This window comes from Triturus cristatus, chromosome 8, assembly GCF_964204655.1.
Source record: "Triturus cristatus chromosome 8, aTriCri1.1, whole genome shotgun sequence".
NCBI classification, from domain to species: domain Eukaryota; kingdom Metazoa; phylum Chordata; class Amphibia; order Caudata; family Salamandridae; genus Triturus; species Triturus cristatus.
In genome coordinates, this window is record NC_140591.1 from 25,884,373 (window position 1) to 25,909,604 (window position 25,232).

Consider the following 25,232-nt stretch of genomic DNA (forward strand, 5'->3'; position numbering starts at 1 on the left):
CTGGTAAATATATACTCCAGACCAGTCAGAGCTGCGGCCACCTCAAGGACATTGGAGGATTTAACGACTTTTCTTGATTCTCTCACCGGCCCAGATATACTCCTGGTCGGAGGGGATATTAATATTCAGTTTGAACCACTTCCGCTTCACTTAGGTGGGATTAGTAGTGAAGAGGACGATCTCTGGGGAATCCAAAGTATTGCAGGTCCACCAGTAAGGGCAGCATCACCCCTCCTATTGCAAGTTCTAACATTAATATTGGCAAATTCACTCAGAGCATGCAATGGTAGGTTCAATGGGGATATTCCGCCCCAGTCAACTTTTAATAGACCGGGACAGGAGTCCCGGATTGACTACATACTGATTAGACTCCAGGATTGGAAATTGGCATTAGATTTTAAAGTAGTCCCAAGGGTGGATAGTGATCATAACCCCCTAATTCTTTCATTAGATGCAGATGGCCTCCTCAGGACTGAAACTCGAGGAAATAGACTACCTTCCCCCAGTCTCACCTTATCCAGTAACAGACGAAGAATAAGGTGGGACAAATTGTTAGAGAAACCGACTCGTATAAGGGCAATATACGAGCAAATGGCTTCTACCCTGGAAAGAGTGGAAAGTCTCCTCCCTCAGTTGTCCTCGCTAGAAGGTCGTTCTTCCCTTGAGGTCATCCATCAGACACTTTGTGACAATTTAGCTGAGGTTTTGAACCCTGTGGTTCGGGGCAGGAAACTGAGGAGTGAAAGAGCCTCATGGTTCAATGCCACCTGCAGGGGAGCTAAGAAAGATCTTCTCCAAGTGCTCAAAAACAAGGAAGCATCCTCGGTGGTTAGGGAGAAGAGGGTGGCCTATAAGCTCCTCCTTGAATCTGCTAAAATAGACTGGGATTGGGAGAACTGGGCAGAAATAACATCTGCTCTCAAAACCAGAGATTCAAGGAAATTTTGGCATATAGTCAAACATGGCTCAGTTGAGCCTGTTATGGCTATAGAAGGTAATATTGCACCGGAAGTCTGGGAAAAACACTTTTCATCGCTCTATTGTAGAGCTGAGCAAGACAAAATGGGAACTCCGCCTGAGTGCTTAGTGGTCCCCACCATCGACAATCATACAGAGCTGGAAGATTTTAAGTTGGAGGAATTAGAAATGGCAATTACTTGCCTTTCCACAGGAAAAGCGCCAGGCTTAGATAAGCTCCCAGGAGACCTCTTAAGGCACGAGGTCAGCGTTTGGGCACCATACTTCCTGGTATTGTTTAATGCCATTATCCATGGGATGGCACTTCCTCCAACTTGGCTTGGGGCGGAGATTGTGCCCTTTTTCAAAAAAGGCTCACCTTTGCTCCCCGCTAACTACAGACCGATCAGTCTGATAGACGTCCCTCAGAAGCTTTTTGCGAGGCTTCTGTTGGATCGACTTTTGGACTGGATCGAGGAGAGGGACATCTTGAGCCCTTTGCAGGCTGGGTTTCGCCAGAAGACCTCTACTATAGATCAGGTATTCAGGCTGTCCCTTCTACATTGGATTAAAAAAAAAATGAAAAGAGGAAGAAAAATCGCTAAATAATGTAAACTTCCAGGTACCATTTCTTTGCAGCATCATTTAGTAACATGTGTTGATGCATGCTAGTAGTTCCCAAAAATATTCATAATGGAAAATCAGTGTAACCAGTTTCAATAAGATTATGGGAAACAAAAATAAACAAGCATTGGCAAAGGTAGTAGTTTTGAAATTGGTGGTCAGCTTTTTAGTTTTGTCAATGTGTGACTTGTTTTGGCATGGTTTTTGTAAAACCTTATTGGTGTGGGAGCTGCCGGGTCCTCACCATTATAACAAACGTTGGCAAAAGCAAAAAATATTTTTGGTCTCAAAAAGCACACACTGGCACTGAACAAAACTACTTTGTGTGCCGATATGCTACTTGTGAAAGATCAGAATGCTGTCGCTCACAGTGAAGCCAGCTGATACAGAGAGAGAGAGAGACAACATTTTAATAAACGCAAAAGGTCATGGTCAACACCAGACCAAATTAGGGGCCCAATTATTAAAGAAAGTCTCAATCGTGCACCCATGGTATATGTCCTTGCATTAAGTGCAGCTATGCGGCTTTCATGAATTCCCAAGAATTTACAGAAGTAGGACAACAAATAGTACTCTTAGAAAATATTTATGAACTGCATTTTAGCATGAGCAAATATGCATGTGTAGATTTGCTCGTGCGAAAATCTGAGTGTTTGCAAGTTCACTTTCCTTCCAACCACTTTTTTCCCCTACTCTGGGAGAAGGTTTACATCTGCCATTGTCAGGAGTAACATTTCTCAGTATGGGAAAAGATTAGAGAAGAGTTGTTGAAACCCCTTAAAACATGCAAGCTAGTAGGTTTGCACAGACACAAGGACATTATAACCCTGGATTTATTGCTTACTGCTACCTTCAGCCCCAGTATTTAGATCTGCGGAAACGTGGCAACATAAGGGGATTTCAAGTATTCAAACACTAATATTGTATGAGACCTGGTATAATCAAAGGGGCTGTATCAGCGCTCTTATATTATGAGATTGCTGCCATAATTTGTCGCTGTACTACATGACATTAAAGGGACAAGTGGATTTTGTTACAAGAAAAGTCGATTTATGAAGCAACCTGCCCCATGGACAAGTAGATATTTTATCAAATTCCACACCCCTCTAAGGGTCAGATTCAGAGTTCGGCAGATCGGTTACTCCATCACAGATGCCCGCCGTATCACAAGTGCAATTGGCACAGCTAGAGAACACCGCCGCCCTGAACACCCTGGCGGGAGCTTAAAGCCCAGGGTGCTGCAATCCTTACCTCCTGTTACAGTGGGTCCTGCTGATTCTTGAACCCAAGGCCATCAGCTTTCGCCGATACTCACCCCGGTGGGACTCAGGATGCAACGTGACGTCCTCCCGCCTTTTCCACTGCGTCACCGCTGCCACAGGTGAGGGGGAGGCGGTATCAGCGCACTACAAAGCGCAGTCACACCCCCGCGGGACGTGCGCCTGCCGCGCCCGGGCAAAGCCCTGGGCAAGGGTGGGCCCATCCTGCGCAGTCATCGACAGGAAGAGGCAGGGCAGGGCCAGGACCCCTGTCCGTGGTGACCCGTGATACAGCAGTACCAGCGGGTAAGCCTTATACTGCCTCTCTGCATCAAGCAGCCTTTATTGAGGACCTATCATCTACATCATTGACTCGAACTGTGTTCTGGGGGGCCCAAAGGTTCAGCAGACTGAACTAACGCCATATTTATTGAGCAACTGGGCTGCTCAGGACAGTGGGGGGATGATGTAGGGGTAATCTGTATTCTTGTTCTATCTGGTTTTTGGCCTTTGGCTTCCTCCTGACATTTGGTTCTAAGTGGTGAAGTTAGACATAGGTTCTACACAATAGTCACTTGTTGCCTAGATCCAGGGCAGAGAGCCTTTGGGGTACTGGACCAGTAGGAAGCCACAAAATGGGGAGGAAGGCAGGCCCAGCTAAAGCCAAAGCTAACAGTGTACCTCTAATGCCGCCTTCTCCAACGGCTATAGACAAAATGTTGCAGCGGGCAATAGGGGTGGTAGATAGTGAAATCGAGTTCACAGAAATGCGGCTTTCTACTGTCACCAGACCTATTTATTCCACCGCCTGATCTGTCTATGCCACCAGACATCTCCCAGTCTCAGTCAGACGTTCAACCCCTGTCATCTCCACCACTGGCTGTCCCCTGCAAGAAAATAGTGCGTAAGAGTAAAACCACCACGAACCTTCTCAAGAATGGAAAGCGCAAGCCACCACTGGAGGTTGGTCCAAAAAAGAATAAAAAGAAATGCTGTGAGGGCAACTTAGTCCATCTGGAGGGGGTAGAGCATGAACTGACCTCAGGCAGAGTATCGACTGACACCTTAGATCCACCCTATCCGGCATGGGCTTTGAATCTGACGACCGATTTACAAATAATTGGAGGGCTATTATTAGAGAAGAAGTGACCCCCCTTATCAAGCGCTTAGGCAGTCTTGAGAAAGCACTGGCAACAAGGGAAGTTAGATCATCTGACCCTGATAACCATTCTCCCAGTAAGATGGGGAGAGGGATTGACATGGGCGGCCAGGTAAATAGCGTGGGCCCAATATCTCGGCCCGGGACGGAGTTACATGATCACGATGACCCACCTACCAGACAAGAATTGGGGGAGCAGAGTGACCATACGCACCAGACAGGCAGGGGTCTAAGTCATGAGCTTAGGGCAAAAAATAGGCCATCTCCCCTCAGCCAGCACCCAAGAACAAGTTTTTAACAGACAAGTCAGAGGGCAGCAGGTGAAAGAACCCACTGAGGGGAGACAGGCCCATTTAAGCGTAGACCTGCCCACTATAAATCTTCCCCCTCCCTGTTCCCTATATGTAGCTGTTCAGACAGGTGTCCCGCTAACTGAATTGGACTCTACGGAAACCCAATTTCAGCTGAGAAATAAATGTCTCTTCTGGCTGGCTAGTCACAAGTGCTTTGACTATGCCAGAGCAGGGGAGATACTAATGGTCAGAAGGGTTGGGTGGGTAGGTAATCGCAAAAAGAGCGAGCCAGGTGACTGTGTAGTGATTAATTTCAACAACCCTAAAACTTTCACCAATTTACTTAAAACCTCCCCCAACTCCTACAATCCACCAACAGCCATGAGCCTCTGTCCTTTGGACTTCTTCTACCAACAACCTCAATCGTATCCTAGAAGCTGCGTACCATCTTTGTTCCCACTAAAAGTTCAAGGGGTTTTCCAAGAGAGAAGTAGGGATTCTCATACTAGGCTCCCCAAATTTAATATCCCGGTGAACAACAGATATGGCTCCCTTGAGGAGGTAGACTGACTGACGGAGGGACTCCTCAAGGGTGGGGATACAGATCCGGCAGGTCAACACATGACGGGCAAAGAGGGTGGTGGCTCGAAATTTACAAATAAGGGTAACAGCTACAGCCTCCCCTATCCGAATGTTTCGGCAGGTGGCAGGATAGGAACAAGCGGGACTCAAAATGTGACTTCCCCAGTCCTGCGGGGTATCACAAAAGGAGAAGGCCAACTGAGGGGGGCCTTAGCTAGTCAGTCTGAGGTTAGCACTGGTGACTCTTTATCTCACCGTGCTGGTGCCCCCAAGGTTGTAAGGGAGGAAAGAGGGCAGGCAAGCGGGTTGAGGTTACTTTCGTGGAATCTGGCAGGTATCAAAAACAAATTGCCCTGCCCTGACTGGGGTGAATTTGTTGATGAACACGATATATGTCTCTTTCAGGAGGCTTGGGCGAGGGAAAACCTCCACCGGATGGGTTTCGCCTCATTTAACATCTTGGCATCTTCCGGGAGGAGGGGTAGACCCTCAGGTGGTCTTTCCATCTGGGTAGGTATTCACCTTGGATGTAGGGTAGAGCAAATGACAACACCCACAAATGACATCCAATGTGTCCTGCTCTCCTTTCCCTCAAAGACGAAAATCACCCTAATCAACGTGTACTCCCGCCCTGTCAACAAAATCCAAGAATCCGCAACAATCGACCACCTGGGACATTTTATTTCTACTTTGGACCCAGAGATATGGTTGATTGTGGCAGGTGATTTCAACTACCATTTCGAACCCCTCATTGACCCTAACCATTCTGCCTACACCGAAGAAGATCTATACTGGTCAATTCCGGATCCCTTGACTGCCCCTACCAAAGTATGGTCACCACTGGTAATGCAGCTTAACTCGCTTACCCTAACTCTATCACTCAGGGCATGCAATGGACGGACTAAATCCGACCAGCCAAGCCAGCACACATTTAACAGAGTAGGTCAATCCTCCCTAATTGATTATATTATGGGGGAAACGAGAATGTGGGATAAGGTCCTCGATTTCTACATCACGCAGAGGCAGGACAGTGACCACAATGCCCTGAATTTGATTTTAAAACCATGGGACCTTGGCACTTCCAATCCCCCTCTTAGCACCACAACAAACAATAGAAGAAAGCTTAGATGGGGCAATATAAAACAGTCTCCCACTAAGCTTGCCAAAGTGTATCAGTTAGCAATCCCATAGATAGCCAAAATGTGGGAGGCAACACAGGCGGACGGGCCCGTCCGGGATCTAGAAGTGGCAGGGAAAATACACACTGATGTGTTTTTTCCTTGTGTGCGTAGATGGGTAAATAATCAAAATAAATATTCCTGGTTTAACAATAATTGCCGCAAAGCTAAGAAGGACCTTTTGGATGCAGTGAAGGTGAAGGACAGGACACTAATCAAGCTTTCTAGGGCTACGTATAAACGGACCACCTATCAGGAAAAAAAAACTGGGAAGCAAAGAGGTGGGAATCCCTCAGGATCGCCCTTAATGATAAAAATCTGGAAGCTTTCTGGGCTATAGTAAGCTCGGGTGATAGGGAAGGGAGATCGGCTATTGAGCCTAACCTAGCGCCTGAAGCGTGGGAATCCCATTTTAGGTCATTATATGCCATTGGGGATGGTGACTCTGTCAACTCTACTCCTCCTAGCATGATAGCAGAGGTCCACTTCTGGAGATTACCATGACCGAGGTGGAAAACGCCATTAAAAAGTTACACCCCAACAAAGCGCCAGGTTTAGACAAACTACCAGGGGACCTTTTCTGGGAAGAACCAAATATATGGGCATCTTATTTGTGTGCCCTTTTTAATGATGTTCTGAAGGGTCTGGATCCCCCCGAGACCTGGCGTGGGGTGGAGATAGTCCCCATATTTAAAAAAAGGTTGTCCCCTTTCACCCTCCAACTATAGGCCGATTAGTTTAATTGCCATCACTCAAAAACTTTTCGGCCGGGTGCTTTTGGACCGTCTCCAGGCCTGGATGGAGGAAGAACAAATACTAAGTCCCTACCAGGCCGGCTTCAGATCAAACATGTCAACCGTAGACCAGATATTCCGATTACAACTACTTTTCTGGAAAACGGTGACTATAGAGGGTGGCAGCCTCTACCTTATATTTGTTGATCTGAAGTCGGCCTTTGATCTGGTCCCTCGGGAGAAGCTCTGGAAGATGCTGAGTGATCTTGGGATTCCTTCCTATCTTCTCAAGGTCATAGAGAGGCTCCATTTGGGAAACTTTGCGCAAGTACGCTGTGGAAAATACGGAGAACTTACTTCTGGCTTCCCTGTCCAAAAGTGGGTCCGACAGGGATGCGTTCTGGCCCCTACTTTATTTTGTCTTTTCATTAATGGTCTGGTTGATTATCTTACAAACATCAAGGACATCGATGCTCCCAAGTTAGCATCAGGGAGGGTGCCTGCGCTGATGTTTGCCGATGACACCCTGTCACTCTCAAAAACATCAATGGGCATCCAGCGCACGCTCGATGGCTTTGCTAATTTTTGTAAGCTGCGAGGGCTGGAGATCAATCTAAATAAAACCAAATATATGTTCTTCAACCCTTCTAGTACGTCCAGGCCAAACCCTTCGCTAAGCGGTACTCTTTTAGAAAGAGTAAAGATATTTGACTATTTGGGAGTCACTCTGTCAGAGCATTTTGAATGGGGACCCAGTTGGCCAAAGCAAGACTGCGGTTAAGCCAGACAGTGGGTGGTATAATGAAGATGTACAGAAGTTCAGTTTGTAAACCAGTAGCCCCTGTGGTGGAAATTTACAAAGCTCAAGCAAGGGGCGCCACGTTATATGGGGTGGAGCTCTGAGGGCACTGCTCCACCTCTAACTTAGCGAAGGTTGAGAACAACTTTGTGCGGCAGCTCTTGGGCCTACCCCGCAGTACTCCTCTTATTCCCCTCCGCATGGACATGAGCATCAGCCCCTTGAGCAAGAGATCGCCCTGAGACCACTACCATTTTGGAGGAGGCTTTGGGTGACCCCTGAGCTGTCTGTCTATAGGGCCGAGCTAAAGGAGCTTCTGACTTTAAGTACTACTAAAAGGCTCCTGTGGTTTCGTCCCATAAGGGAACTAGCCACTAAGCTGGGTAAACCGGGCCTCTGGAGAACTCCCGAAACATCATGCGCCATGATATCAAGGCTTGAACTAGTCAAATGTTTTAGACAAATCAATCTAATGTCCCTAGAAGAAAGTGCCCCATGTGGTCGCTTAACAGCAGACTTTTTGCGAGTTAAAAATACATACAGTAAGGAACAGTTTCTGGACTTCATTCAACCCCCACTGGCCAGGAAACTTTATGTGCAATTTAGATTAGGGACTCTCCCCTTACTAGCAATTACAAGCAAGTGGGTCAAAGAACAAAAGGGGGATTGCCCTGCATGTAATTACAAGGTGGTGTCCGAAATACACGTTCTGTTCCTCTGTCCAGCCTATTGGTTGCCGCGTAAGCGTTGATTGATACAACTCTGTAAGAACCTACGCTTTGTGCATTGCACAGAGGCCTACAGAGTTTTAAAGTACGATACTTACCCACCAATAGTCTTCGCTGTATCCCGATTTTTAAATAGCATGTGGCACATTCGACGAGCTACTCTTAAGCAGAACCATGGCGCTGTAGAAGTGCACTGAATCTAGACAAAGTTAATTATTTAGATGTATGCTCTGGGTTCAGTGCCGTACATTTTAGCTGTGCATTAATCCTTGAGTGTTGCTTTTACCTAGTCCGCTGCATTTATCTTTTATCTTTTTAATTGGCTGATGACTTTATCACAAGCTTTTTTACCTTTTGTGTGATTTTTAATTTGTGTATGTCCACTGGATGACTTTTTTAACCCCTTCAATGCCCATGACGAGCTGGACTCGTCATGGGCTGCGGTGGCGCTGTGCCCATGACGAGTCCAGCTCGTCATGAACTCCGCCCGCTAATGAAAGGCGCGGCACTGGGCGGGGAAAGGGGCGGGCATGCAAGGGGTTAATATATGAATTTGAGAAATTTACAATTTTTTAACCACAAAATGTATTATACTTGTTTTATTGTGAACAGTACTTTGAAGGCCCTAGGGGCCGAAATAAAGTCATTTGGATTGGATTGGCAATTGGATATAATGCCCTAGTAATACGGCGGATGGAATATCCATCACATTTGTGACGGCGTAACCCATCTGCCGACCTCTAAAATAGGCCTTAAGTGCCTTACGAATTATCAACCCTATGGTACCACACATCTTTGCAAACCTGATAAAGTTTAGTTAAAATAATAAGTAAGAAAAATAAAAGAGGAAAGAGGAGAAACAGCTGAGGTGACAGAGAGAAAAGAATGTTATGCAAAGTAACATATTCCGCTGAAATGTTCTGCAATGTATATATGGAGCCACGGCGGTGGCAGTTCGGATGTGGTTTACCCTAGCACTGGATATTGGTCTTGTGCGCTGGTTCTTCTGATCATGGCTCTAGACATTGGTCCTGGTGGCCTTGGCACTAAGTGTTGGTCTTAGCGATTTTGGCAGGGGATTCTGTCCGATGTTCTCCCTGACACTTTATATATGTCTCGGTTGACTCTGGATTTTAGCCCTCGGTGACCCTTGCATTGGATGTTGTGTTTATTTCTCTCTCTCGGGCACTGTGATATGGTTGTCCCTGAATACTGGTATTGATGAAACTAGAGGTTGTCTTCAGTAAGTGGCGGCTGTTCTCCTTGGCACAGATGTTGCCCTTGGTAAGTCTGGCCCTCAATACCCTGGATGTTGTCTTTGTCGCTAGCTAGTGTTCCCCTTGGCACTAGATATTGCCCTCCTCGCCTCTGGATGTTGCTCTTGGTAACCCTGGCACTGCATACCTGGGATCTCACCTTTGTCGTGGCAGTTGTCACCATGGTCCTGGAAGTTCTTTGTAACCCTGGCACTGAATATTCTGGATGTCACCTTTGTCGCTGTCTGTTGTTCTCCTTAGCCCTGGATGTTGGTTTTGGTAAGCCTAGATATGGTCTTTGTCGCTGGCTGTTGTTTCCCTGGCACTGAATACCCATGATGTCGTTTTTAGCTCTCGCTGAGTCAGCGCGCATGCGCTGCTCGGAGAGACTTTAGTAGGTGAGTTTTCAAAGTGCTGCTGGCTGGCGACAAGCTTGCGTTCACGCGAGCGTGCACACGCGAACCGCCAGCCTTCAGCACCATCTGTCTTTCCTCTTGCTTGCTCCCTGCCTCTGCCTCTCCCCCCGCCATCGCGCTTACAGTGCTGCAGTGCATGGCTACCATGGTTACCAGGCCTCACCTGTTGGCGCTGTGCTAACAAACTTGAAGGTACACCTTGTTGATGGCACGAGGCGCCAGGTGCGTTGAACCACAGCAGCCTTTTATTAGTATGTCCGGAGGCGGGAGCGTTTGCTAAGGATGGCAGTTTGGAGGCTCCTTGAATGTGTCTGCGGACTTGTTTGTACGCCGAGGTTTTACGTTCCAGGACATATTTAACCCCTTCTGCTCGGGTTTTACCGTTTAATGTCCATTGCATATGCATGTGACATCATCTGCAGTCAGAAGGGCCTTTTAAACTAGGTCCTGGCGAGCTTCCCGTACTGTACACGTGACGCAGCATTTAAAACATGCTGATTGGTGCTTCTCGCCACGCTTGGCGGGGTAAGTTTATATTTCGCTTCTTGAGCCCCCTGTGCCACACATCCCGTTTCTTGGAGAATGGAACACCGGGCTGGACCATGGTGTTAGCTCAGGATAACACCTGGTCGTGGGTGAGCTGGAAATGAGGGGTCCAGGCGGGTCCCGGATCCGGCAGCTATCATTAAGCGTTTCCTTTTAACTCTTTCAGACATTTTAACGTTTTGACTCCTGGGGGGTGGGGTGTTGTAGTGTGTTTTTTTAAATCACGTTTACAGACTGAACATCGTGGCTTCTCAAACATAAACCATCCTCGCAGGCAGCTCTGGTCTGTTTGCCCTCAGTTTACAGGCACACATCAAGTACTGTGCGCTCCACATGATGGTCGTCGTTCAGCGCTAATAACTATTAGCGAGAAGTTATTAGGATGGGAATTTGATTTATATCAGGTTTGCTCTTTGCTCCTTTATAATCGTTGTATTTTAATGTTTGCAATAAATCTACATGTGCTTTACATTAGCTTAACTCCGTCGGGGGGGGGGTGGGGTGTCAGTGCTTCTCGTTGGGTGACTGCTTGCGCGAGGAGCGCATGCTGCGACTGCTTGTCTGTGAGGATTGACTGTGTGCATTGTGGTCTTTTGCTTCTGATTAATACTTCTACATGAAGATTTCTCTCCTGTTCTGTTCCAAGAATTGGGTTGGATCCAGAAAACTTCAGTGCTCTGACACCTGTAGGGGATGCTGGCTCAGTGTCTGCTATGGAAATGTTTGGTGATGTCATCGAAGCTATATAGTGCCCACCCTGGCTCACTGGTGTCTTATCTTTTTTCCACAACTTTGGTACAGATCCCGAGCTCACTGGTGGAGTTTTCGCGGTTAAGTGCTCCAAATTCTCTAAAAATCCAAAATAGCACGGGGCTCTGATCTCTCCCAAACCCTTTGGGATTTAGGCCGTATAAGGAATGCAAGGGGCTGATGTCACCACAAACCATCTCTCCACCTGCCTGTTGTGTTCACGGTCAGACCATGACTAAGTCATGTGATTGGCTCAATATACACCCAAAGGCAATTAAGAGTCAAGCTAAATGTTTTAGGGTGCAGGCCGCAACAAGTGAAGAGTCACCATTGGGGCTGCTCGTGGTCACCATCTTCAGACGCCTGGAGAAGACCAAAGAAGCTAAAGAAACTGAGCTTCCAGAGGTCAGTCACCCTGGTGCCCTCAGATTCTCACAGTACCTTCAACTTCTTAGCCAGATAATGCCTCTTGCTTCTTCTGTACCAGCTTTGCCGGTGAATTCACCCCTGGCACTGCCTCTGGAGCCTGCCGTTGCATCATCCTATTCTGAGCCGCTTCCAGTGCATATGCCTCCTTATTCTGACTAACTAGCCCCGCGGTTAGATCAAGCAAAGTTTAACACCATGTTTTGCGTTTTCTCTGGGCCCCTCTGGCCCATTTTAAGGCCCCATGTGGCCTTACGGCATGCCCATGTATATACCTACTCTGGCATTTGAAGCTGACCCTTTGTCTCGGTGCAAGCCAGTCCACTCTTTACGCGCTGGTTCATGCGTATGCAGCTCTGTCCTCGCTGCCTCAAATGCCATTACCCCAGTCACCACATATCCTCCCCTATGTCCCTGGACTCTGCCAACCCCGCTACTGGGTCACACAGGGTCAGCTACAGCTTCCTGTGAAATAGCACAGATTCAGAAGAGAGGCTATAGATTATTGGAGGAGAAGTATCACCAGGAACCTGCTCCTACCTATGGCTCTCTATCGATTTTATCTTTTTAGATCGGATTCTGATCCCCTAGATTTTTATGGCACTGGAGAAGGGTTTGGTCAGATTTCTCTTGACCCAGCTGTTGGTTTTGCTGGCCTCGCTAAAGCTAGTCGTTTTGAGAGCTTGCCAGAGCTAGAGATGGAGTTCCCTTCAGTACCTCCTACTGAGGTTGCATCTTTCCACTCAGTAGTCTGGAAGAGGGCAGAGGCAAGAGTTACCCCTGCCCTCAAATGAAACGAAAATAAATATGCCCACTGAGTTTCATATGCCTTCTGGCTCAAACTTTGAACCATTGGTCCCTTTTAAGGAGTTGAAAGAAGCCCACTTAGCCTCCTGAAGCAAATTGTTTTCAAGGCACTATCTCCTTGCCCCCCCTGCTCCCCTACTTGTCCCCCCATCCTTCACCTGAGCTTTGTAATAAAGGCTTCTTGCACTTCAGGTCTCAAGCACTTTCCCCTCCACTCCACCAGACACCTGGAGGCTTGGTGCAAGAAGGACTTTTTCCACTGTAGTATGGCATTCACATGATTGAACACAATATGCCTGTTGGGCATATACACGCTTGTCCTGTGGGACATTGCCCAACTGGTTGTCCTCTATATCCCTGATGATCACAAAACCCATTTCTCTGATTATATGCCGCAACGCATCCTGCCCCGCCCTTCATCCACTCTCATTGGGCCTCTATGGCCAACGTGGCGGCTTGGGCTATGGGGATCCTCTGTCACTGCTTTATATGTATATGGCATTTCTTAAGCACAAACCTAACTAGAAGGCAGTGGAACACTGTACAGGACCAAAGTCCACCATAAACTCAAGTGTTGGAGGTAGCTGGGTTGTGGACCGTTAATGTATTGCGGTGTAGTATTCTTTAAAGAGGGGAGTCCACTCTATCCTAAGTAGAAGCATGGATGGATATGGGAATACTGTTCCAGATCCCGGGCGCATAGATGGAAAACGCCTGCTGCATTGATTTTTCTTTTTTACTCTTATTATGAAGTCCGATGTGGTACTGTGTGTGCCAAGAAGCACCAGAGACCGTGAGCTGGTTTTCAAGATAAGGGGTTGGGGGTGGGGGACGATTGCTGGTCATGACTCTTGGCACTTCTGGATTTTCTAAGGCTGTACCGACGACTACCATGAACTTCCCATTTGACTGCATACATTTGTTTGGAAAATAAGCTTATTTAGTCTTGGCGAGGGTCAAGGCCAGTAGGGCTAATGCAGTCTGGTGGCCTGCAAATAGCCTCAGATGGTTTATAGTCTGTTCAGCCTCTATTGGGGCTTACTGAGAGGCTTTAGCTTTTGTCAGCGCTAGTTCGCTAGGTCATGGCAGCAGCAGCCTCAAAATTCTCTTGTCAGACCAAACTGGGGCAGAGGTAAAACTAAGGATCGAGGGTTCAGTATCTTGTTACCAACTCCAACTCTCCCTCACCTGCACTACCAGGGAAGCAGCTCTAGTTCTTAGACCACCAGGAGCTTGTGAAGGGCAGAGTATCGTAAGAGCCTCGACTATCAAGCGGTGGGCACCACAGATCAGGGAATGGTAGTATCCCCTACTCTTCCGACTGACAACCTCCCAAATCCCTCCCTTTACATTGATCATGACTCGATCGTATTGCAGGAGGTGGCAACACGGTTTCGTAAGGGAGCAGTGGAGTTGATGACAGAGCAGGAAGTTGGAAAATTATGTTTGAAATACTTCCTTTTTCCCAAGAAAGATCACAGTTTGCGTCAATCCTAGACTTCATGAATATTTTTCCCCAGGAAGGATAATTTTAAGATGCTGACACAGCTGAGATTCTGTTGTCTTTGGAAGCTGAGGCCTACTTGGTATCACTCGATTTGCAGGACACTGTTTCATGTGCCGATTCTGCTCTCATCAGAAGTAATTGCGTTTTGTGGTGACCTTCCCATTACCAAACTGGGTACTTCATTCTGCTCGACATAAACACCCCAGGTCTTGGATCAGTGTAATGCTCCTGTTGATTGTGCTCAGTTAATTTTTCAAATCCAGTTGACCTGATGTGAACTGTTAGTTATTGTGTACCTGGCGCATCCTCATTTTTTTTTTTAAATTATTTTTATTGCAGGAATCAGTAAATCGTTACATAATCGGTCAGCATTATATGTCAAGCCAGATCAATGAGACATACCCCTCCGTCCCCCCACCGTGAGTCGCTTACACAGCCATTTAGCCCACAACCCTAGGGTCGGGCGGCGAAATTCAATGGGGGCTCAGAAGGATGTAGAAGCTGGCCTGGATGACCCACTGTCCGTCGTCTGCTTTTCCAAACAAGCCTATAAACCCAAAAAGAACACCCCACCCTGAACACACTACAAACCCAGGAAATCCCACCCACCCCTACCTGGCGCATCCTCATCATCTCATTTTGCACTAGCTGGTTGACATATTGTTAGTATTCTTTAGCAATTAGTGTATGAGTGGTAAAAGGTTAAAATTTATCTAAAGAGGACTTTGTCTATATATGAGCCGTTGTCAACAAGCATTGGCATAGCCAATAGGTCTCGCTTTTGGGACCTTATAAGTATTTAGTTATGCAGCACAATATCCTTGGTGCAACAACATTAACTGTTGCATGGTTAAACACTTAAAAGGTCCCAAAGGCGAGACCTTTTGGCTATGCCAATGCTTGTTGTCAGTGTCGCTTGTGCTGCCCGTTGATGACGCAGACCTGTAGCCATGTTGTTAAGCAAAGAAGCACATCTTGAATTTATACACACACTGCGAGTGGATAATTTCTCTTCTTTCTCTCTCTGAAGGTTACATGAGAGACAAGTCCTTCCTTAGCATGGTGGTGGATATCGTCCAGGAGCTGAAGAGGCAGAACCCCAAGCTGGTGTATGGTGAGAGCGGGTGTGACCTTAATCCCAACCAGACCTCAACGCTAACGTGGTGTAACCTAAGCTCAGTCCTAATAACGCCAAAGCTAAACGAGTGAATGGTTAGACTGAGCCTAATCTCAGTCCGAAGGTTTAACCCCAACGCTAAGATGGTTATGGGGAGGGCTGGGGTTTAACTTCCGTCGTACCCATCATCTTTAACCCCAGTCCTGACCTCCTGTTTTATGACCTTAATCTTAACCATAACTCCAAAGCTAATGTGGTGTATGGTTAGACCTGGGTCTAACCTGGGTCTTAACTTTAACCTTAACCAAACGCTAACGTGGTATGTAGTGATAGCTAGAAGTGACTTTAACCATAACCCCATCACTAACATTGTGTATTGTGAGAGCTACACCTAACCTCAGCTCGGACCATACCTTGACCCCAAAGCTACTCTGGTGCACGGTGAGAGCTGGGTGTAACCCCAACCCTAACCTTTAACCCCAAGTCTAACCTGGTATATGGTAAGAGCTGGTTATGACCTTAACTGTAACCAAAACCCAAACACTAACATTGGGTGTTAAGAGCTGGGCCTGACTTTAACCATAACACTAATCTGGTGTATACTGAGAGATTGGCCTAACCTGAGTCCTATAAGTAACCTTTGACCCCAATAATGTGGGATATGGTGAGAGCTGGACCTAACATCAGTCCTAACTAAAACCTTTAACCCCAGAGCTAATTTGGTAGATGGTGAGAGCTGGGAGTGACTTCAGCCCTAACCACAACCCCAACCCTACCGTGGTTTATGGTGAAAGGCAGGCCTGACCTCAGTTCTAAACATAACCTTTAATCCCAACACGAATGTGGTGTACAGTGAGAGCTGAAAGTAAACTGAACCCTAAATATAACCTTTACCTGCAACCCTAACCTGGTGTCTGGCGAGAGCTAGGGATGATGTCAGTCTAAACCATAACGCCTACCGTAATGTGGTTTATAGTGAGACCTAGGCGTGACCAACATTACCATAACGGTAACCTCAACATTAACGTGCTATTTAATGAAAGCTGCACCTAACCTCAGTTCTAACCATATATTTGAACTCAAAACTACCCTGGTGTATGGTTAACTGGGTGTGACCTCAACCCTAATATTTGACCTCAACCCTAACCTGGTATATTGTGAGTGCTGGGTGTGATCTTTATTGTAACCATAACCTCAGTGCTATCATGGTATGTGCTGAGAACTGGGCCTAACCTCAGTCCTAACTAGAACCTTTAACCCCAGAGCTAACTTGGTAGATGGTGAGAGCTGGGAGTGACATCAGCCCTAACCACAACCCCAACCCTAAAGTGGTGTATGGTGATAGCTAGGTTAAACCTCAGTTCTAAGCCTAACCTTTAATCCCAACCCTAACATGGTGTATGGTGAGAGCTAGGTTAAACCTCAGTTCTAAACCTAACCTTTATTCCCAACCCTAACGTGGTGTATGGTGAGAGCTAGGTTAAACCTCAGTTCTAACCCTAACCTTTAATCCCAATCCTAACGTGGTGTATGTTGAGAGCTAGGTTAAACCTCTGTTCTAACCCTAACCTTTAATCCCAACCCTAACATGGTGTATGGTGAGAGCTAGGCCTAACCTCAGTTCTAACCCTAACCTTTAATCCCAACCCTAACGTGGTGTATGGTGAGAGCTAGGTTAAACCTCAGTTCTAAGCCTAACCTTTAATCCCAATCCTAACGTGGTATATGGTGAGAGCTAGGTTAAACCTAAATTCTAAGCCTAACCTTTAATCCCAACCCTAACGTGGTGTATGATGAGAGCTAGGTTAAACCTCAATTCTAAACCTAACCTTTAATCGCAACCCAAACGTGGTGTATGGTGAGAGCTAGGTTAAACCTCAGTTCTAACCCTAACCTTTAATCCCAACCCTAACGTGGTGTATGGTGAGAGCTAGGTTAAACCTCAGTTCTAACCCTAACCTTTAATCCCAACTCTAACGTGGTGTATGGTGAGAGCTAGGTTAAACCTCAGTTCTAACCCTAACCTTTAATCCCAACCCTAACGTGGTGTATCGTGAGAGCTAGGTTAGAACTCCGTTCTAAGCCTAACCTTTAATCCCAACCCTAACGTGGTGTATGTTGAGAGCTAGGTTAAACCTCAGTTCTAACCCTAACCTTTAATCCCAACCCTAACGTGGTGTATGGTGAGAGCTAGGTTAAACCTCAGTTCTAACCTTTAATCCCAACCCTAACGTGGTGTATGGTGAGAGCTAGGCCTAACCTCAGTTCTAACCCTAACCTTTAATCCCAACCCTAACGTGGTGTATGTTGAAAGCTAGGTTAAACCTCAGTTCTAACCCTAACCTTTAATCCCAACTCTAACGTGGTGTATGGTGAGAGCTAGGTTAAACCTCAGTTCTAACCTTTAATCCCAACCCTAACGTGGTGTATGGTGAGAGCTAGGCCTAACCTCAGTTCTAACCCTAACCTTTAATCCCAACCCTAACGTGGTGTATGGTGAGAGCTAGGCCTAACCTCAATTCTAACCCTAACCTTTAATCCCAACCCTAATGTGGTGTATGGTGAGAGCTAGGTTAAACCTCCGTTCTAAACCTAACCTTTAATCCCAACCCTAACGTGGTGTATGGTGAGAGCTAGGTTAAACCTCAGTTCTAATCCTAACCTTTAATCCCAACCCTAACGTGGTGTATGGTGAGAGCTAGGTTAAACCTCAGTTCTAAGCCTAACCTTTAATCTCAACCCTAACGTGGTGTATGGTGAGAGCTAGGTTAAACCTTCGTTCTAAAACTAACCTTTAATCCCAACCCTAACGTGGTGTATGGTGAGAGCTAGGTTAAACCTCAGTTCTAACCCTAACCTTTAATCCCAACCCTAACGTGGAGTATGGTGAGAGCTAGGTTAAACCTCAGTTCTAACCCTAACCTTTAATCCCAACTCTAACGTGGTGTATGGTGAGAGCTAGGTTAAACCTCAGTTCTAAACCTGACCTTTAATCCCAACCCTAACATGGTGTATGGTGAGAGCTAGGTTAAACCTCAGTACTAACCCTAACCTTTAATCCCAACCCTAACATGGTGTATGGTGAGAGCTAGGTTAAACCTCAGTTCTAACCCTAACCTTTAATGCCAACCCTAACGTGGTGTATGGTGAGAGCTAGGTTAAACCTCAGTTCCAAGCCTAACCTTTAATCCCAACCCTAACGTGGTGTATGGTGAAAGCTAGGCCTAACCTCAGTTCTAAGCCTAACCTTTAATCCCAACCCTAACGTGGTGTATGGTGAGAGCTAGGTTAAACCTCAGCTCTAAGCCTAACCTTTAATCCCAACCCTAACGTGGTGTATGGTGAGAGCTAGGTTAAACCTCAGTTCTAACCCTAACCTTTAATCCCAACCCTAACGTGGTGTATGGTGAGAGCTAGGTTAAACCTCAGTTCTAACTGTAACCTTTAATCCCAACCCTAACGTGGTGTATGGTGAGAGCTAGGTTAAACCTCAGTTCTAACCCTAACCTTTAATCCCAACTCTAACGTGATGTATACTGAGAGCTGGGTGTGACCTCAACCATAACCTTTAACTCGAACCCTAATCTGGTGTTTAGTGAGAGCTGTGGTGATGTAACCATAGCGTTAACCCTAATGTAGTGAGAGCGAGACGTAACCGTAATGATAACCATACCCCTAAGCTAAACTGGTGTCTGGTGAGGACTGGGAGTGGTGTCTGTCAAAACCTTAACCCTAGCCCTAATGTGGTGTATAGTAAGAGCTGGGTGTCACCTTCATGAAACCAAAGCTAACTTGGTGCTTGCTGAGAGCATGGGGTGGTGTCTGACCTAACCGTAACTTTCCACCCGGGCTCTAAACTCCCTTACTCAGTGTAGTGGGCAGGCGGTGAGCTGCTGCACCGCCAGCAGCCCAGTGCCCCCACATGGTAGGGCAATGAAGATGGGTGGGCGCTGCTTGGGGAAGTTTGACTTCATGTGATCTACCTATGGCGGAGTGCAGCTGGGTAGGGCTGTAGGGCCTGGCTAACCACATCTAACTAGTCTCTAACAACATCTAACCAGTGTCTAACCACCTCTTTGTTGTGCAGCTGGGTAGGGCTGTAGGGCCTGGCTAACCACATCTAACTAGTCTCTAACAACATCTAACCAGTGTCTAACCACCTCTTTGTTGCTTACTTACAGTGTGTGACCCAGTGTTGGGAGACAAGTGGAACGGAGAGGGTGCTATGGTGAGTACCTCCGGCATTTTCCCAATTCTCTGCACATCACAACCTGCCTCCATCCTCTGTTCCTTCCGCCTTCATCCCTGCAGCCTGGCTGCTCCCACCCTCCTTGTTTACAGCCTCCCTACTCCTCATCTTCCTTCCCTCACAGCTCTCTCCTCAGCCTCCTTTAGCAGCCCTGTACCACCTCCCTCCCTCCTTTACTCATATATTTAATGTTTGCAACTCGTAAACAAAAGTGACTGACGGCTATAGACACACATGATTGGTCCAAGAAGTCTCTGAGGCTGTAGACGCACACATACAATGACACGCCTGTGTGCTCACGGAGGTATATAAAGGACTGCAGACATACATGTGCATAGGGAAATATCTAAGGACTGCAGACAAACGCACATGCTTATTGAAGTCTCTGAGCTGTAGACAGTCGCACACAAGAGCACACGCTTGCATTCTCATCGAAGTCTCTGAGGCTGTAGACACACACACAAGAGAACACGTTTGCATTTTCATAGTAGCCTCTGAGGCTGTAGACACACACACATACAATGATACCTGTGTGCTTATAGAGGTATATAAAGGACTGCAGACATACATGTGCCCATGGAAATATCTAAGGACTGCAGACACACTCACAGAAGTCTCCAAGGGCTTTAGACATAAACACACATATACAAGGACACGTGTGCCCACAGGAGCATACAAATGACTGCAGACACATGTGCACCCATAAAGTATCGAAGCACTGCAGACATTCAGGGGTGCACACTTGCGTGCTCTTAGAAGTCTCTAAAGACTGCAGACAGACACAAATGCAGACGCCCACAGAAGTCAATGAGGCTGTAGAAAAACATACAAGGACACGTGCATGCTCCTAGAAGTGTCTAAAGGACTGCAAACACTCAAGCATGACCATAGAAGTCTCTTTCTAAGGCTGCTGATGGACAAGTTACGTACCTTCGGTAACACCTTATCTGGTAGAGACATGATCTAGCCGCAGATTCCTTACCTGTGAACGTCTAGGCATCAGGCTGGATCCGGAAGATTTTTTGATAGCAGTACCCTTAGGGTCAGGGATGTGGAATTCCTATAGCCCGACGCCCGGGACATATTGTTTGGGGTCATGGGCAACAAGTTTTCATGTGTATTTTGTCCTTGGGACAAGTAGGCCCAGCCCCCTACAGCACAAACCCTCTGGCTGCCAGTTTGCAATACCACACTATGGAGCAGGGAAGGGCACTGTCTGCAGCTAAGGTAGTATTTTTGTCCATATGTTAATGCTGTTCAAACTTGTATTTATGGTTCATTAATTGAAAGCCTTTATTATTAGGGTGAGCGCTTTAAGTAAATGTAGTGAACTCTGACTGCACTACGGACAGTGGTTCTAGTATGAAAATGTGTACACACATTTTCAAAGTTTAGCAATATGAGGCTATGTATAATGCTCACAGAATGCTCTCTGATTTGATGCAAATGTTTGCAGAAGCTTGAAAGCATTGATGATTCTTTGCTTTAAAAATGAAATTTTGATTAATAAAAAATGAAAGCAGGAAAAAAAATCGTTAAATAATGTAAACTTCCAGGTACCATTTCTTTGCAGCATCATTTAGTAACGTGTTGATGCATGCTAGTATTTCCCAAAAATATTCATAATGGAAAATCAGTGTAACCAGTTTCAATAAGATTATGGGAAACTAAAATAAACCAGCATTGGCAAAGCCAGTAGTTCTGAAATTGGTGGTCAGCTTTTTAGTTTTGTCAATGTGTGACTTGTTTTGGCATGGTTTTTGTAAAACTTTATTGGTGTGGGAGCTGCCGGGCCCTCACTATTATAACAAACTTTGGCAAAAGCAAAAATTATTTTTGGTCTGAAAAAGCACACACCGGCACTGCACAAAACTACTTTGTGTGCCGATATGCTACTTGTGAAAGATCATAATGCTGTCGCCCACAGTGGAGCCAGCTGATACAGAGAGAGAGAAACAATATTTTAAAATAAACGCAAAAGGTCATGGTCTTCACCAGACCAAATTAGGGGCCCAATTATTAAAGAAAGTCTGAAACGTGCACCCATGGTATATGTCCTTGCATTAAGTGCAGGTATATGGCTTTAGTGAATTCCCAAGAATTTACAGAAGTAGGACAACAAATAGTCCTCTTAGAAAATATTTGTGAACTGCATTTTAGCATGAGCAAATATGCATGTGTAGATTTGCTTGTGCGAAAATCTGAGTGTTTGCAAGTTCACTTTCCTTCCAACCACTTTTTTCCCCAACTCTGGGAGAAGGTTTACATCTGCCATTGTGAGGAGTAAATTTCCATCATTTCTCAGTATGGGAAAAGATTAGAGAAGGGTTGTTGAAACCCCTTAAAACATGCAAGCTAGTAGGTTTGCACAGACACAAGGACATTCTAACCCTGGATTTATTGCTTACTGCTACCTTCAGCCCCAGTATTTAGATCTGCCGAAACGTGACAACATAAGGGGATTTCAAGTATTCAAACACTACTATTGTATGAGACCTGTTATAATCAAAGGGGCTGTATCAGAGCTCTTATATAATGAGATTGCTGCCATAATTTGTCGCCGCACTACATGGCATTAAAGGGACAAGTGGATTTTGTTACAAGAAAAGTAGATTTATGAAGCAACCTGCCCCATGGACACTGATAAGTGGCATCGGTCGACTCGGCGTGATGTCATAGGTGTCAGGTTTGTCGTCATCGTGACATCCATGTCATCTGTATAGGCACCACCCCGGCGTGTTGACTTCAGTACTTTTCACAACTTTCCACGCCAGAACCGCGGAGCCATGAAGTGACTAACTATGGTGTGTTAAAAGCAACTAGGACCCTGAAGGGAAACAACCTTGACACTAAAAACTGATCCGCAGTGCGGGGAGGAAGGGTGGATTGGTAATTAAATTGTCGGCTAGATCATGTCAGTTAAGGCGTTACCGAAGGTATGTAACTTGTCCATCTGAAAGAGACATCTAGCCGCAGATTCCTTACCTGTGAACAGATACTCAAGCAATACCGTCCCCAGAGGAGGGAATGCGGAAACATCCCCCTCCTATAGGACAGAACAGCCAAAACCCCCTCCCAGCAGACCTGTTTGTCCAGGCAGTAAGGATTGGCAAACGCGTGCAGGGATACCCACATGGCAGCCTGGCAAATGTCAAGAACCGGAACACCACGCTGAAGAGCTGTGGTGACTGCCTTAGCCCTAGTTGAATCAGCTCTAAGGCCTTCAGGAGGCTGTTTCTTTGCCAAAGTGTAACATATCTTTATGCAGAGGATGACCTATCGTGAGAGGGTCCTCTTCTGTACAGCATGCCCCTTCTTTGCCCCAATGTACCCCATAAAGAGTTGGTTGTCCACACAGAACTCTTTAGTGTGATCAAGATAGAATAACAATGCTCTTTTTGGGTCCAGACAGTGGACACGCTCCTGTTCCTTAGAAGGATGCGGAGGAGCATAGAAGGTGGGCAAGGAGACAGTTTGCCCTAAGTGGAAAGGTTTTGCCACCTTAGGCAAAAAAGAAGCCCTTGTGCGGAGGGGGCAATAGTGCAGTGGTTCAAAAGGTGCACAGATCAAGAAGGTGAGGACTAAGTTAAGGTCCCACTGGCGCATAATAAGGAGTGAAGGGGTAAACAAATGAGTAAGCCCCTTCAGGAATCTCTCTACAATGTGATTTAAAAAGTGATGGTTGAGCTGGCAACCGAAGAAACGCAGGCAGGGCTGAAAGGTGACCCTTTAGAGTGCCCTGAGCAGAGCCCTGCTGGGCCAAAGAGAGAATGAAAAGAAGAATGTCAGAAAGTGAGGCAGACCGGGGGTTAACAGACCATTCTGTACAATATTTACAACATCTTTGCCATCAGCATGCGTATACAAACTTTGTAGATGGATGCCTGGTTGCCAGAATAACTTCACAGACTTCAGGAGGACGGTCTAAAGCTGTCAACGTTCCGCTCAATCTCCACGCAAGGAGGCAGAGGGTGGGCAGGTTCGGGTGGAAGACCCTCCCCTGCTGCTGTGACAGAAGATCCTCCCAAAGGGGCAGCCCGATCGGAGGATCAATGCTCATCTGCAAAAGCTCGGGATACCAAACTCCCCATGCCCAGTCTGGAGCCAGAAAGAATGACTTGGGTCCGGTCGCTCCTGATCTTCTTGAACACTCTGGACCGGAGTGGTATGGGCTTAAAGCCGTACAGGAGGCCTGTGCTCCACTCGAGATGAAAAGCGTTGCCTAGCGAGAGCCGCCTTGGAAACTCCAACACGCAAAACTCCTGACATTTTGTGTTGTCTTCAGAGGCAAACAGATCTAACCAATGTTCTCCCCACTGTTGAAAGAGATGTTTCGCCACCTCTGGATGAAGACGCCACTCATGATCTGCTAGGCACCGACAGCTGAGCTTTTCCGCTCTGGCGTTCAGGGAACTGGCCAGGTGTTGAACCACCAGGGATATGCCCCGTTGTTCCAGTTAAGTCCAGAGATGCAGGGCCTCTTGACAGAGAGTCCATGACCCCCACCCCTCTCTGTATGTTGCAGTGGCACATGGTGATAGTGTTGACTGTGAACACTTGAGCTAGCCTCCTCTTGAGGGATGGTAAGAAGGCCTTCAGTGCCAATCGGATGGCACAAAGCTCCAACAAGTTGATGTGGAGCCCGGCTTCCTCCGGAGACCAGAGTCCTCTGATCTCTATCTCTCTCAGGGAAGAGAGAGGGGCCTGCCTCTGGCCCAATTGTGTCAGCCACCACTGCAGATCGATCACAGTGCCCTCCAATATCTGAACGAGGTCAGTGAGATTCCCTTAATGCTGTGCCCATTGGACCTTCAGGTCCCACTGCGGAGCCTGGATGTGCCATCTGGCATGATCCACTAGCAGGATGCAGGAGGCCATGAGGCCCAGCAGCCTCAAAATCATTCTCACCGAAATCTAGGATAGAGCCTGAAACATCGGTTTCATAGCCTGAATATCCTGGACTCGCCGCTCGAGAGGATAAGCTCGAACCTGCACCATGTCCAGAACTGCTCCAATGAAAGTAAGCGTCTAAGAGGGAGTCAGGTGTGACGTTGGCACATTGATTGTGAACCCCAGCTAATGCAGAAGGTTCGCCGTAGTCTAGAGATGGGAGACGACTGTTTGAGACGAGCCCACCTTCAACAACCAGTCATCGAAATAGGGGAAGACTGGAAACCTTGATCTCCGCAGATGTGCTGCGACCACTGCCATCACCTTGGTGAACACCCGAAGGGCACTGGTGAGGCTGAAGGTGAGCCCAGTAAACTGAAAGTGCTCATGGCCCATCGTAAACTGCAGGTAGCGGCCATGAGCAGGCAGGATGGAAATGTGGAAATAGGCGTCCTGCAAGCCCAACACTACCATCCAGTCTTCCGGATCCAGGGCAGACAAGACCTGAGCAAGAGTGAGCATCTTGAACTTTTCCTTTTTGAGGAAGTAGTTGCGGTCTCTGAGGTCGAGGATAGGACGAAGGCCTCTGTCCTTCTTTGGAACCAGAAAATAGTGGTAATAGCAACCAAAGCCTATTTCTGGCCCGGGAACCCTCTCTGTAGCTCCCTTGGCAAAGAGAGTTTTGACTTCCTCACAAAGTAAGACAAGGTGATCCTCCATCAGCCGATCGTAAGTTGGAGATATGGAGGGAGTGGTAGTCTTGAAGGGGAGGGAGTAGCCCCTTTGGACTATTTGCAACACCCACCTGTCTGGGGTGATATCCAACCAGTGGTAGAAGTGGTGGCATATCCTGCCATCAACTGGATGCCCATGATCTGGGAGGATCGAACTAGGAAGGTTTGGAGGCAAAGGGAGAAGGTGTTGTGGTCTGACCTGACTTCTGGCCTCCCAATCT

At 46.9% G+C, this 25,232-nt stretch overlaps 1 protein-coding gene across 2 annotated transcripts in view; it reads left to right on the forward strand.

Moving 5' to 3' along the window:
• The window catches only part of PDXK (pyridoxal kinase), a 471,678-nt gene that overhangs the window by 387,066 nt on the left and 59,380 nt on the right, over positions 1 to 25,232 (forward strand). For both annotated transcript variants that reach the window (XM_085620780.1, XM_085620781.1), the window contains 2 exons: positions 15,052 to 15,135; positions 19,320 to 19,366. In XM_085620780.1, the coding sequence (XP_085476906.1) occupies positions 15,052 to 15,135; positions 19,320 to 19,366 (131 nt within the window). The remainder of the gene's footprint in view (positions 1 to 15,051; positions 15,136 to 19,319; positions 19,367 to 25,232) is intronic.